This window comes from Dendrobates tinctorius, unplaced genomic scaffold (genome assembly GCF_039654945.1).
Source record: "Dendrobates tinctorius isolate UK_male_01 unplaced genomic scaffold, ASM3965494v1 ptg000537l, whole genome shotgun sequence".
NCBI classification, from domain to species: Eukaryota; Metazoa; Chordata; class Amphibia; order Anura; family Dendrobatidae; genus Dendrobates; species Dendrobates tinctorius.
Genome location: NW_027362196.1, coordinates 138,104 through 151,741, shown reverse-complemented (window position 1 = coordinate 151,741; position 13,638 = coordinate 138,104). Strand labels below are relative to the sequence as shown.

Genomic DNA, 13,638 nt, shown 5'->3' with positions numbered 1-13,638 from the left:
CCACTATACACCATAATCCCCCCTGAAATCCTCTGTGCTGCTATTACACATGTACATAATCCAGCCATGCCCCCAGTATACACTATAATCCCCCCTGAAATCCTCTGTGCTGCTATTACACATGTACATAATCCAGCCATGCCCCCACTATACACCATAATCCCCCCTGAAATCCTCTGTGCTGCTATTACACATGTACATAATCCAGCCATGCCCCCAGTATACACTATAATCCCCCCTGAAATCCTCTGTGCTGCTATTACACATGTACATAATCCAGCCATGTCTCCACTATACACCATAATCCCCCCTGAAATCCTCTGTGCTGCTATTACACATGTACATAATCCAGCCATGCCCCCAGTATACACTATAATCCCCCCTGAAATCCTCTGTGCTGCTATTACACATGTACATAATCCAGCCATGCCTCCACTATACACCATAATCCTCCTGAAATCCTCTGTGCTGCTATTACACATGTACATAATCAAGCCATGCCCCCACTATACACCATAATCCCACCTGAAATCCTCTGTGCTGCTATTACACATTTACATAATCCAGCCATGCCCCCACTATACACCATAATCCCACCTGAAATCCTCTGTGCTGCTATTACACATTTACATAATCCAGCCATGGCCCCACTATACACAATAATCCCAACCTGAAATCCTCTGTGCTGCTATTACACATGTACATAATCCAGCCATGCCCCCAGTATACACCATAATCCCCCCTGAAATCCTCTGTGCTGCTATTACACATGTACATAATCCAGCCATGCCCCCACTATACACCATAATCCCACCTGAAATCCTCTGTGCTGCTATTACACATGTATATAATCCAGCCATTCCCCCACTATACACCATAATCCCCCTTAAATCCTCTGTGCTGCTATTACACATGTACATAATCCAGCCATGCCTCCACTATACACCATAATCCCCCTGAAATCCTCTGTGCTGCTATTACACATGTACATAATCCAGCCATGCCTCCACTATACACCATAATCCCACCTGAAATCCTCTGTGCTGCTATTATACATGTACATAATCCAGCCATGTCTCCACTATACACCATAATCCCCCCTGAAATCCTCTGTGCTGCTATTACACATGTACATAATCGAGCCATGTCCCCACTATACACCATAATCCCACCTGACATCCTCTGTGCTGCTATTACCCATGTACATAATCCAGCCATGTCCCCACTATACACCATAATCATCCTGAAATCGTCTGTGCTGCTATTATACATGTACATAATCCAGCCATGCCCCCACTATACACCATAATCCCACCTGACATCCTCTGTGCTGCTATTACCCATGTACATAATCCAGCCATGTCCCCACTATACACCATAATCATCCTGAAATCCTCTGTGCTGCTATTACACATGTACATAATCCAGCCATGCCCCCACTATACACCATAATCCTTCTGAAATCCTCTGTGCTGCTATTACACATGTACATAGTCCAGCCATGCCCCCACTATACACCCTAATCCTCCTGAAATCCTCTGTGCTGCTTTTACACATGTACATAATCCAGCCTTGCCCCCACCATACACCATAATCCCACCTGACATCCTCTGTGCTGCTTTTACACATATACATAATCCAGCTATGTCCCCACTATACACCATAATCCTCCTGAAATCCTCCGTGCTGCTATTACACATGTACATAATCCAGCCATGTCTCCACTATACACCATAATCCTCCTGAAATCCTCTGTGCTGCTTTTACATATGTACATAATCCAGCCTTGCCCCCACCATACACCATAATCCCACCTGAAATCCTCTGTGCTGCTATTACACATGAACATAATCCAGCCATGCCCCCAGTATACACCATAATCCCCCTGAAATCCTCTGTGCTGCTTTTACACATGTACATAATCCAGCCTTGCCCCCACCATACACCATAATCCCACCTGACATCCTCTGTGCTGCTTTTACACATATACATAATCCAGCTATGTCCCCACTATACACCATTATCCTCCTGAAATCCTATGTGCTGCTTTTACACATGTACATAATCCAGCCTTGCCCCCACCATACACCATAATCCCCCCTGAAATCCTCTGTGCTGCTATTACACATGTACATAATCCAGCCATGCCCCCGCTATACACCATAATCCTTCTGAAATCCTCTGTGCTGCTATTACACATGTACATAGTCCAGCCATGCCCCCACTATACACCATAATCCCACCTGAAATCCTCTGTGCTGCTATTACACATGTACATAGTCCAGCCATGCCCCCACTATACACCCTAATCCTCCTGAAATCCTCTGTGCTGCTTTTACACATGTACATAATCCAGCCTTGCCCCCACCATACACCATAATCCCACCTGACATCCTCTGTGCTGCTTTTACACATATACATAATCCAGCTATGTCCCCACTATACACCATAATCCTCCTGAAATCCTCTGTGCTGCTATTACACATGTACATAGTCCAGCCATGCCCCCACTATACACCATAATCCTCCTGAAATCCTCTGTGCTGCTTTTACACATGTACATAATCCAGCCTTGCCCCCACCATACACCATAATCCCACCTGACATCCTCTGTGCTGCTTTTACACATATACATAATCCAGCTATGTCCCCACTATACACCATTATCCTCCTGAAATCCTATGTGCTGCTTTTACACATGTACATAATCCAGCCTTGCCCCCACCATACACCATAATCCCCCCTGAAATCCTCTGTGCTGCTATTACACATGTACATAATCCAGCCATGCCCCCGCTATACACCATAATCCTTCTGAAATCCTCTGTGCTGCTATTACACATGTACATAGTCCAGCCATGCCCCCACTATACACCATAATCCCACCTGAAATCCTCTGTGCTGCTATTACACATGTACATAGTCCAGCCATGCCCCCACTATACACCCTAATCCTCCTGAAATCCTCTGTGCTGCTTTTACACATGTACATAATCCAGCCTTGCCCCCACCATACACCATAATCCCACCTGACATCCTCTGTGCTGCTTTTACACATATACATAATCCAGCTATGTCCCCACTATACACCATAATCCTCCTGAAATCCTCTGTGCTGCTATTACACATGTACATAGTCCAGCCATGCCCCCACTATACACCATAATCCTCCTGAAATCCTCTGTGCTGCTTTTACACATGTACATAATCCAGCCTTGCCCCCACCATACACCATAATCCCACCTGAAATCCTCTGTGCTGCTATTACACATGAACATAATCCAGCCATGCCCCCAGTATACACCATAATCCCCCTGAAATCCTCTGTGCTGCTTTTACACATGTACATAATCCAGCCTTGCCCCCACCATACACCATAATACTCCTGAAATCCTCTATGCTGCTATTACACATGTACATAATCCAGCCTTGCCCCCACCATACACCATAATCCCACCTGACATCCTCTGTGCTGCTTTTACACATATACATAATCCAGCTATGTCCCCACTATACACCATAATCCTCCTGAAATCCTCTGTGCTGCTATTACACATGTACATAATCCAGCCATGTCTCCACTATACACCATAATCCTCCTGAAATCCTCTGTGCTGCTATTACACATGTACATAATCCAGCCATGTCTCCACTATACACCATAATCCTCCTGAAATCCTCTGTGCTGCTTTTACACATGTACATAATCCAGCCTTGCCCCCACCATACACCATAATCCCACCTGAAATCCTCTGTGCTGCTTTTACACATGTACATAATCCAGCCATGACCCCACTATACACCATAATCCTCCTGAAATCCTCTGTGCTGCTATTACACATGTACATAATCCAGCCATGCCCCCACTATACACCATAATCCCCCTGAAATCCTCTGTGCTGCTATTACACATGTACATAATGCAGCCATGCCCCCACTATACACCATAATCCCCCCTGAAATCATCTGTGCTGCTATTACACATGTACATAATCCAGCCATGCCCCCACTATACACCATAATCCCCCTGAAATCCTCTGTGCTGCTATTACACATGTACATAATGTAGCCATGCCCCCACTATACACCATAATCCCTCCTGAAATCATCTGTGCTGCTATTACACATGTACATAATCCAGCCATGCCCCCACTATACACCATAATCCTCCTGAAATCCTCTGTGCTGCTATTACACATGTACATAATCCAGCCATGCCCCCACTATACACCATAATCCCCCTGAAATCCTCTGTGCTGCTATTACACATGTACATAATGCAGCCATGCCTCCACTATACACCATAATCCCCCCTGAAATCCTCTGTGCTGCTATTACACATGTATATAATCCAGTCATGCCCCCACTATACACCATAATCCCCCCTGAAATCCTCTGTGCTGCTATTACACATGTACATAATCCAGCCATGCCCCCACTATACACCATAATACCCCCTGAAATCCTCTGTGCTGCTATTACACATGTATATAATCCAGCCATGTCTCCACTTTACACCATAATCCCCCCTGAAATCCTCTGTGCTGCTATTACACATGTATATAATCCAGTCATGCCCCCACTATACACCATAATCCCCCCTGAAATCCTCTGTGCTGCTATTACACATGTATATAATCCAGCCATGTCTCCACTATACACCATAATCCCCCCTGAAATCCTCTGTGCTGCTATTACACATGTACATAATCCAGCCATGCCCCACTATACACCATAATCCCCCCTGAAATCCTCTGTGGTGCTATTACACATGTACATAATCCAGCCATGCCCCCACTATACACCATAATCCCTCCTGAAATCATCTGTGCTGCTATTACACATGGACATAAGCCAGTCATGCCCCCACTATACACCATAATCCCCCTGAAATCCTCTGTGCTGCTATTACACATGTACATAATCCAGCCATGCCCCCACTATACACCATAATCCCACCTGAAATCCTCTGTGCTGCTATTACACATGTACATAATCCAGCCGTGCCCCCACTATACACCATAATCCCACCTGAAATCCTCTGTGCTGCTATTACACATGTACATAATCCAGCCATGCCCCCTCTATACACCATAATCCCCCTGAAATCCTCTGTGCTGCTATTACACATGTAAATAATGCAGCCATGCCTCCACTATACACCATAATCCCCCTGAAATCCTCTGTGCTGCTATTACACATGTACATAATCCAGCCGTGCCCCCACTATACACCATAATCCCCCCTGAAATCCTCTGTGCTGCTATTACACATGTACATAATCCAGCCGTGCCCCCACTATACACCATAATACCACCTGAAATCCTCTGTGCTGCTATTACACATGTACATAATCCAGCCATGCCCCCACTATACACCATAATCCCCCCTGAAATCCTCTGTGCTGCTATTACACATGTACATAATCCAGCCGTGCCCCCACTATACACCATAATCCCACCTGAAATCCTCTGTGCTGCTATTACAGATGTACATAATCCAGCCGTGCCCCCACTATACACCATAATCCCACCTGAAATCCTCTGTGCTGCTATTACACATGTACATAATCCAGCCGTGCCCCCACTATACACCATAATCCCACCTGAAATCCTCTGTGCTGCTATTACACATGTAAATAATGCAGCCATGCCTCCACTATACACCATAATCCCCCTGAAATCCTCTGTGCTGCTATTACACATGTACATAATCCAGCCATGCCCCCACTATACACCATAATCCCCCCTGAAATCCTCTGTGCTGCTATTACACATGTACATAATCCAGCCATGCCCCCACTATAGACCATAATCCCCCCTGAAATCCTCTGTGCTGCTATTACACATTTACATAATCCAGCCATGTCTCCACTATACACCATAATCCCCCCTGAAATCATCTGTGCTGCTATTACACATGGACATAAGCCAGTCATGCCCCCACTATACACCATAATCCCCCTGAAATCATCTGTGCTGCTATTACACATGTACATAATCCAGCCATGCCCCCACTATACACCATAATCCCACCTGAAATCCTCTGTGCTGCTATTACACATGTACATAATCCAGCCGTGCCCCCACTATACACCATAATCCCCCTGAAATCCTCTGTGCTGCTATTACACATGTACATAATCCAGCCATGTCTCCACTATACACCATAATCCCCCCTGAAATCCTCTGTGCTGCTATTAAACATGTACATAATCCAGCCATGTCTCCACTATACACCATAATCCCACCTGAAATCCTCTGTACTGCTATTACACATGTACATAATCCAGCCATGCCTCCACTATACACCATAATCCCTCCTGAAATCCTCTGTGCTGCTGTTGGCCCCTTGTGCTTGGTTACCGTGTGAAGATTCTCCTCTTCAGGAAGTCTCTGTAGTAGGGGATCGTCCTCAGAGTTCGGCACAGAACGGCCTCTCGATGCCAGACCCCCAGATCCTGCACCTCGGAGCCCGAAACCGGATCCACATGGAGAATTCCAAAGGGTGAAAACACAAAGTGCTCGGGGAGAAGCCGGGAGAGCGGGGTGACCCTGAGGTCATAGACGCTGCAGAGACAAGAGATGCCCATGATGGGGGACACATCAACAACCTCCAATGACCTCTGCAAGTGGGACGTCACTACCAGGGGTCCTCCTATTACACCACCCGCCAGCCCATTCTAGGGGATCTCCAGGAAACCAAGAATCATCCCCATGTATGAACCCCAAACAAATGTCTGCGACCAACTAATCATCTGACTGCAGGGAGGGCATCATTACCCAGACCTACCCTCACGGAGCCGAGGACGGAGGTACTGTTGCAGAACCCCCCAGCACCCCGAATAAGAGATGTATGCCTTTAATGCAGCAACCGACTGGCTGCGAACCCCTGGGCAGAGGTAAGCAAGATATCCCACTTCTGACCTCCCCCCACCTTTGTAAATCCCACGGCTATTGTAATGTACATCTGGCGTCTTAATTGGAGCCTGTTATCTACTGGCCGGACACACATTGGTTGTCCTGCCCTCTGTATTTATATATATTCTGAGACCGATGAGTAAAATGTTGTCACACTGGAAATACATGGAGTAGCAGTGATCTTTTATATGTTCCCATGTTACAAAGCCTTTCGAGCCAGCGTCCTTCATTCAGAAGTGAGGAAAAGCAGAGTGGACCTCCTGAGAAACGGGGTGGTAATGTAAAGAGGTATTACAGCACAGAAGACCCCGTTACAGGCACTATGAGAAACCAATCATCTGACTGCAGGGAGGATGTCACTACCCAGACCTGCCCTCACGGAGCCGAGGACGGAGGCACTGTGAGCAACCAATCATCTGACATCAGGGAGGACGTCACTACCCAGACCTGCCCTCATGGAGCCGAGGACGGAGGCTCTGTGAGCAACTAATCATCTGACATCAGGGAGGATGTCACTACCCAGACCTGCCCTCAAGGAGCCAAGGACAGAGGCACTGTGAGCAACCAATCATCTGACTGCAGGGAGGATGTCACTACCCAGACCAGCCCTCACGGAGCCGAGTATGGAGGCACTGTGAGCAACTAATCATCTGACAGCAGGGAGGATGTCACTACCCAGACCTGCCCTCATGGAGCCGAGAACGGAGGCACTGTGAGGAACCAATCATCCGACTGCAGGGAGGACGTCACTACCCAGGCCTGCCCTCATGGAGCCAAGGATGGAGTCACTGTGAGCAACCAATCATCTGACATCAGGGAGGCTGTCACTACCCAGACCTGCCCTCGGAGCCGAGCACTGAGGCACTGTGAACAACTAATCATCTGACTGCATAGAGGACGTCACTACCCACACCTGCCCTCATGGAGCTGAGGACAGAGGCACACTATGAGCAACCAACCATCTGACTGCAGGGAGGATGTCATTACCCAGACCTGCCCTCATATAGCAGAGGACGGAGGTACTGTGAGCAAATAATCATCTGACATCAGGGAGGATGTCACTACCCAGACCTGCCCTCAAGGAGCCAAGGACGGAGGCACTGTGTGCAACCAATCATCTGACTGCAGGGAGGATGTCACTACCCAGACCTGCCCTCATGGAGCCGAGGATGGAGGCACACTATAAGCAACCAATCATCTGACTGCAGGGAGGACGTCACTACCCAGACCTGCCCTCATGGAGCCGAGGACGGAGGCACTGTGAACAACCAATCATCTGACATCAGGGAGGACGTCACTACCCAGACCTGCCCTCATGGAGCCGAGGACGGAGGCACTGTGAGCAACTAATCATCTGACTGCAGGGAGGACGTCACTACCCAGACCTGCCCTCATGGAGCCGAGCACGGAGGCGCTCTGAGCAACCAATCATCTGACTGCAGGGAGGACGTCACTACCCAGACCTGCCCTCACGGAGTCGAGGATGGAGGCACTGTGAGCAACTAATCATCTGACTGCAGGGAGGACATCACTACCCCGACCTGCCTTCATGGAGCCGAGGATGGAGGCACACTATAAGCAACCAATCATCTGACTGCAGGGAGGACGTCACTACCCCGACCTGCCCTCATGGAGCCGAGGATGGAGGCACACTATAAGCAACCAATCATCTGACTGCAGGGAGGACGTCACTACCCCGACCTGCCCTCATGGAGCCGAGGATGGAGGCACACTATAAGCAACCAATCATCTGACTGCAGGGAGGACATCACTACCCAGACCTGCCCTCATGGAGCCGAGGACGGAGGCACACTATGAGAAACCAATCACCTGACTGCAGGGAGGACGTGACTACCCAGACCTGTCCTCATAGAGCCGCGGATGGAGGCACACTATGAGCAACCAATCAACTGACTGCAGGGAGGATGTCACTACCCAGACCAGAGGACGGAGGCGCACTGTGAGCAACTAATCATCTGACTGCATGGAGGACATCACTACCCAGACATGCCCTCATGGAGCCGAGGACGGAGGCACACTGTGAGCAACCAATCATCTGACTGCATGGAGGACATCACTACCCAGACCTGCCCTCATGGAGCCGAGGACAGAGGCACACTATGAGTAACCAATCATCTGACTGCAAGGAGGACGTCACTACCCAGACCTGCCCTCTTGGAGCTGAGCACAGAGACGCACTCTGAGCAACCAATCATGGGGGTTTTTAGCATGGGCACACTTAACACAAGCAGACACAAACACAGCGATGTCAGAAAACACGGAGGACCACCAAAACAGTCTAGCAATAGCTCTCCGGGTGGCCAAGATTCCAGAGTGCCCAGTGAGAGCAGAATTGTGGAACTCCCGGAGCACCCGCAACCAATACTGAACAGGGACAAAGAGCTTGTTATCAGGCAAAGACGGAGGAGCAAGAGACTGAGCCTCACAAATCTCCCGCTCCAATTAGGAGGACATCCCTGCAATGACCACCCCATGCTGAAAAATGGAGGAAGGAGGTTTGGGAGATGATATCGGATCCAAGCTGCGAGATAAGGCATCGGCCTTGACATTCTTGGAAAAAGGTCGAAAGGTGATAGAAAAATGAAAGCGTGAAAAAAAAGCGACCACCTTGCCTGTCTAGGAGTTAAACGTTTGGCAGACTTAATGTAGGACAGGTTCTGGTGGTCCGTAATCACCGTGATCCAATGAACAGCCTCCTCCAAAAAGTGCCTCCATTCTTCAAAACCCAGTTTTCTGGCTAATAGTTCCCGATTCCCAACATCGTAATTTCTCTCAGCAGGAGAAAGTTCTTGGAGAAAAAGGCACAAGGTTTTAAGTTAGTCAAAGTGACGGGTCCCTGACACAACACCACCCCCACTCCCACCTCTGATGCGTCCACCTCAACAATGAGTGATCCAGCCCGATCCGTCTGAACCAATACAGGAGCAGACATAAAACATTTTTTCAATGTAGAAAAAGCCACCACTGCTGGGGCTGACCAGTTTCTGAGATAAGTCCCCTTACGAGTGAGGTCAGTCAGGGGCTTGACCACCTGAGAAAACACCTTAATAAATTTACGATAGTAATTGTCAAAACCCCAAAAACGCAGAAGACCTTTAAGGTCTCTGGGTTGTACCCAATCACCATTAGCCTGTACCTTTCCAGGGTCCATATGAAACCCCTTGGCAGACAGGATGAACCCCAGAAAGGACAGCTCTTGGACAAAAAATGAGCACTTCTCAGACTTAACGAACAGAGAGTTCTCCTATAACCTCAGGAGAACTGCACGTAGATTACCCATGTGAGCTTCTTTGTCAGATATAAATACAAGAATGTCATCTAAATATAACACTGTAAAGCGCCCAATGAAGTCAGAAAATACATTATTAATGAAGTTCTGAAAAAACGCTGGCACATTCGTGAGACCAAAGGGCAAGACCAAATTTTCAGACAAACACTCAGAGGTGAGAAATGTTGTTTTCCACTCATCCTCCTCCCAAATACAGAGAAGTTTAACTTCTCCCCGTGGTCTAATTTAGAAAAACCCTTATCCCCAGATAATTGTTTGTACAGATCAGGGATAAACGGAAGGGGATAGGTGTTTCTCACCATAATTTTATTTAGTTCTCGAAAATCAAGACACGGACGCAAACCACCATCTTTTTTCTTAACAAAAAAAGAATCCAGCTGCCACAGAAGAGACAAAGGGACGGATGTGACCTTTACGTAGGCTTTATGAGATATAGTCCTTCATAGCGGTTTTCTCAGGGCTGGAAAGATTGTACAGATGGGCCTTGGACAATTTAGCACCCGGAATCAGATTAATAGTACAATCAAAGGGGCAATGTGGTGGTAAGACCTAGGCCTCATTTTCGGAAAACACATCCTTAAAATATTTCAGGTACTCCAGAATACCCTCCAGATTAATGGACGACACAAGTACAGCAGAAAGACAACCCCTAGAACAATTAGGACCCCATATCACAATATCCCGAGATTCCCAGTTAATAACAGGGTTGTGGAACTGTAACCAAGGAAATCCCAACACCAATCCTGCTGGAAGATTATCCAGAACATAACATGAGATGCGTGCCTGATGCAAGGAGCCCATCTTGAGGAGCAACTCCTCTGAGACAAATTTAACAATAATCTTCAACAGCGGTGTCTTGTCAATAGCAATGATATGAATTGGAGTTGCAAGCCTAACTGTTCCTATCCTACACATGGCCACCAAGTTTGAGTCAATGAAGTTCATGGACGACCCACAGTCCACGAAAGCTGAAGTGGGTGTGTAGCAATTCCCACAACAAAGTTCCACCTCCAACAAAATCTTAAGAAATGAGGAAAAAGGTACCTGAGAGTTTGGGTGACCTCCTCGACAATCACCCAGACTCGGCAGCTTGTGAGTCGGTGGGCAGGAGGGGCAGTCCTTTTTCCAATGTCCAGGATTTCCACAGTAAAACAATTTTCCTTCACGTCGTCGCCTCCTCTCCTTCTCCTTGAGGTTGGTGGCCCCACCTCCATAGGTTCAGTATATGGCACCACATCAGAATTAGCAGGATGTAAAGGAACCTCTTGGGGCATTACACCTCTCTCCCGCAAACCCTGATCCATGCGAATGGCCTGGATCATAGCCTCCTCCAAGGAGCTGGATGGCGGATGGAGAGCCAGCGCGTCCTTAAGAAGATCCGAAAGTCCCCTCCTGAACTGACATCTTAGCGCAGAGTTGTTCCAGGACACTTCAGTGGACCACTGTCTAAACTCTAAGCAATACCATTTGGGAGTGAGTTTACCCTGGGAGAGACCAATGATTGTGTCCTCTGCCACCCTGACCGGTCTGATTCATCAAAAATCAGTCCTAAGGCCTCAAAGAACCTATCCACAGTCAGACATTCAGGGGCAGTAGTAGGTACAGAGAAAGCCCATGACTGAGGACCCTCCCAAAGTATTATTATTATGCATTTATATAGCGCCATTTATTCCATGGCGCTTTACATGTGAAAAGGGGAAATAGGCCTGTTTCACACATCCGTTTGTCACCGTCAAAATACGCCGTTTTGGAAAAAAAAACCCATCCGCCATTTTTCTTTGCGGATCCGTTTTTTCCCCCATTGACTTTAATTATCGGCGGATTTTGACTGATGGCCGCCCGTAGCATCCGCATTTTCGCGGATCCGCCAATATTTTGGCGTCCGCTGACCGGACGGACCCTGCAACGTTTTTTCTCTCTCCGGATCCGCTATTTTCTGTTTTAACCCGCAATTCTGTCTGGCTGCTGGATGAAAATATCTCTCTCTTATCGCGCGATCTCCAGCCCCATTTCTCACATCACGCGACCTCCATGCTCTCACCCACTCCCGCGAAATGATCGCTCACTGCAGATGCCCGCTCACTACATCCGCCGGTATTAATTTTTTTTTTTCTTTTTCCCCAGGCGCGGCTCCTTTAAATTTTTAACATCGGCGGATCCGTAAATCCGCCGATCCGCTGACCCCCGTTTCTGTCAGTCCACCTGCGGATCCGTTTTCCGCTATTTTGGCGGATTGAGACTGACAGAAAAGACTGATGTGTGAAACAGGCCATATAGACAAGTATAATAAACATGTGTAAAACAAGGGACACACAAGTACATAAGGAGAGGGGACCCTGCCCGCGAGGGCTCACAATCTACAGGGATGGGTGAGGATATAGTAGGAGAGGGTAGAGCAGGTCATGCTGTGGTTCAGTAGACCGAGGATCATTGCAGGTTGTAGGCTTGTCGGAACAGGTGGGTCTTCAGGTTCTTCTTGAAGGTTTCCATGGTAGGTGAGAGTCTGATGTGTTGCGGCAGAGAGTTCCAGAGTATGGGGGAAGCACGGGAGAAGTCTTGTACGCGGTTGTGGGAAGAAGAGATAAGAGGGGAGTAGAGAAGGAGATCTTGTGAGGATCAGAGGTTGCGTGCGGGTAGGTACTGGGAGACGAGGTCACAGATGTATGGAGGAGACAGGCTGTGGATGGCTTTGTATGTCATGGTTAGGGTTTTGAATTGGAGCCTCTGGGCGACAGGAAGCCAATGAAATAATTATCCCCACCCGTTCACTCTCATAACCAGAGGATCGGGGTCTAAGGGAGAAAAGCAGCTTACAACTCTCCCTGAATGTACAGAACTTCTTTTCTCCAGAGAAAGTATCTAAGAGCCTGACCGTAGGTTCAGGATAGTGTAGCCAGACATCTATGGGGTCTGAGTACTTACAGACTGATTGGGAAATAGTACCCCGAAAAGCCCTAGCCGTCTCTGAAAGTTCCCTCTGGAGCTGATTATGGGAAGTGGCCAGGGCTCTATGTTCCACAGACAAGTGCTGCATCACTGCATCATTTGCGCCAGATTGGACATCTGGTCCGCCAAGGTACAAAGTGGATCCAAAAAGAGAGGAACAACGAAAAAAACCCTGCAGTCAGTTATAATGTCACGCTGCAGCTCTGCAGGGAAATGCAACCTCCACAAGATGGCAGCAGAGTCAAACAAGCTGATACCAGAGTGTAGCACAGTACCAAGAGAAATATCAAACTCAGAGTCAGAGGAGCACCAAAAGGTCAGTACCGGTCAGAAGCAGAAATACCAGAAGCAAGAGGCAAAAGCAGGAGAGAGTCAAAGCAGAGTCGGGTACCGGGGAGTCCAAACACGAAGGGAAACACTGAGTCGGGATGGGAAGAGGTGAATGACCAGACACGGGCACAG

General features: G+C 48.0%; 1 protein-coding gene across 2 annotated transcripts in view; it reads right to left on the bottom strand.

Annotated features, from left to right (window-relative positions):
• LOC141078346 (dynein heavy chain domain-containing protein 1-like) overlaps positions 1-13,638 on the bottom strand; it is a 283,431-nt gene that overhangs the window by 256,451 nt on the left and 13,342 nt on the right. For both annotated transcript variants that reach the window (XM_073565083.1, XM_073565084.1), the window contains exon 4: positions 6,366-6,569. In XM_073565083.1, coding sequence (XP_073421184.1) covers positions 6,366-6,569 — 204 coding nt within the window. The remainder of the gene's footprint in view (positions 1-6,365; positions 6,570-13,638) is intronic.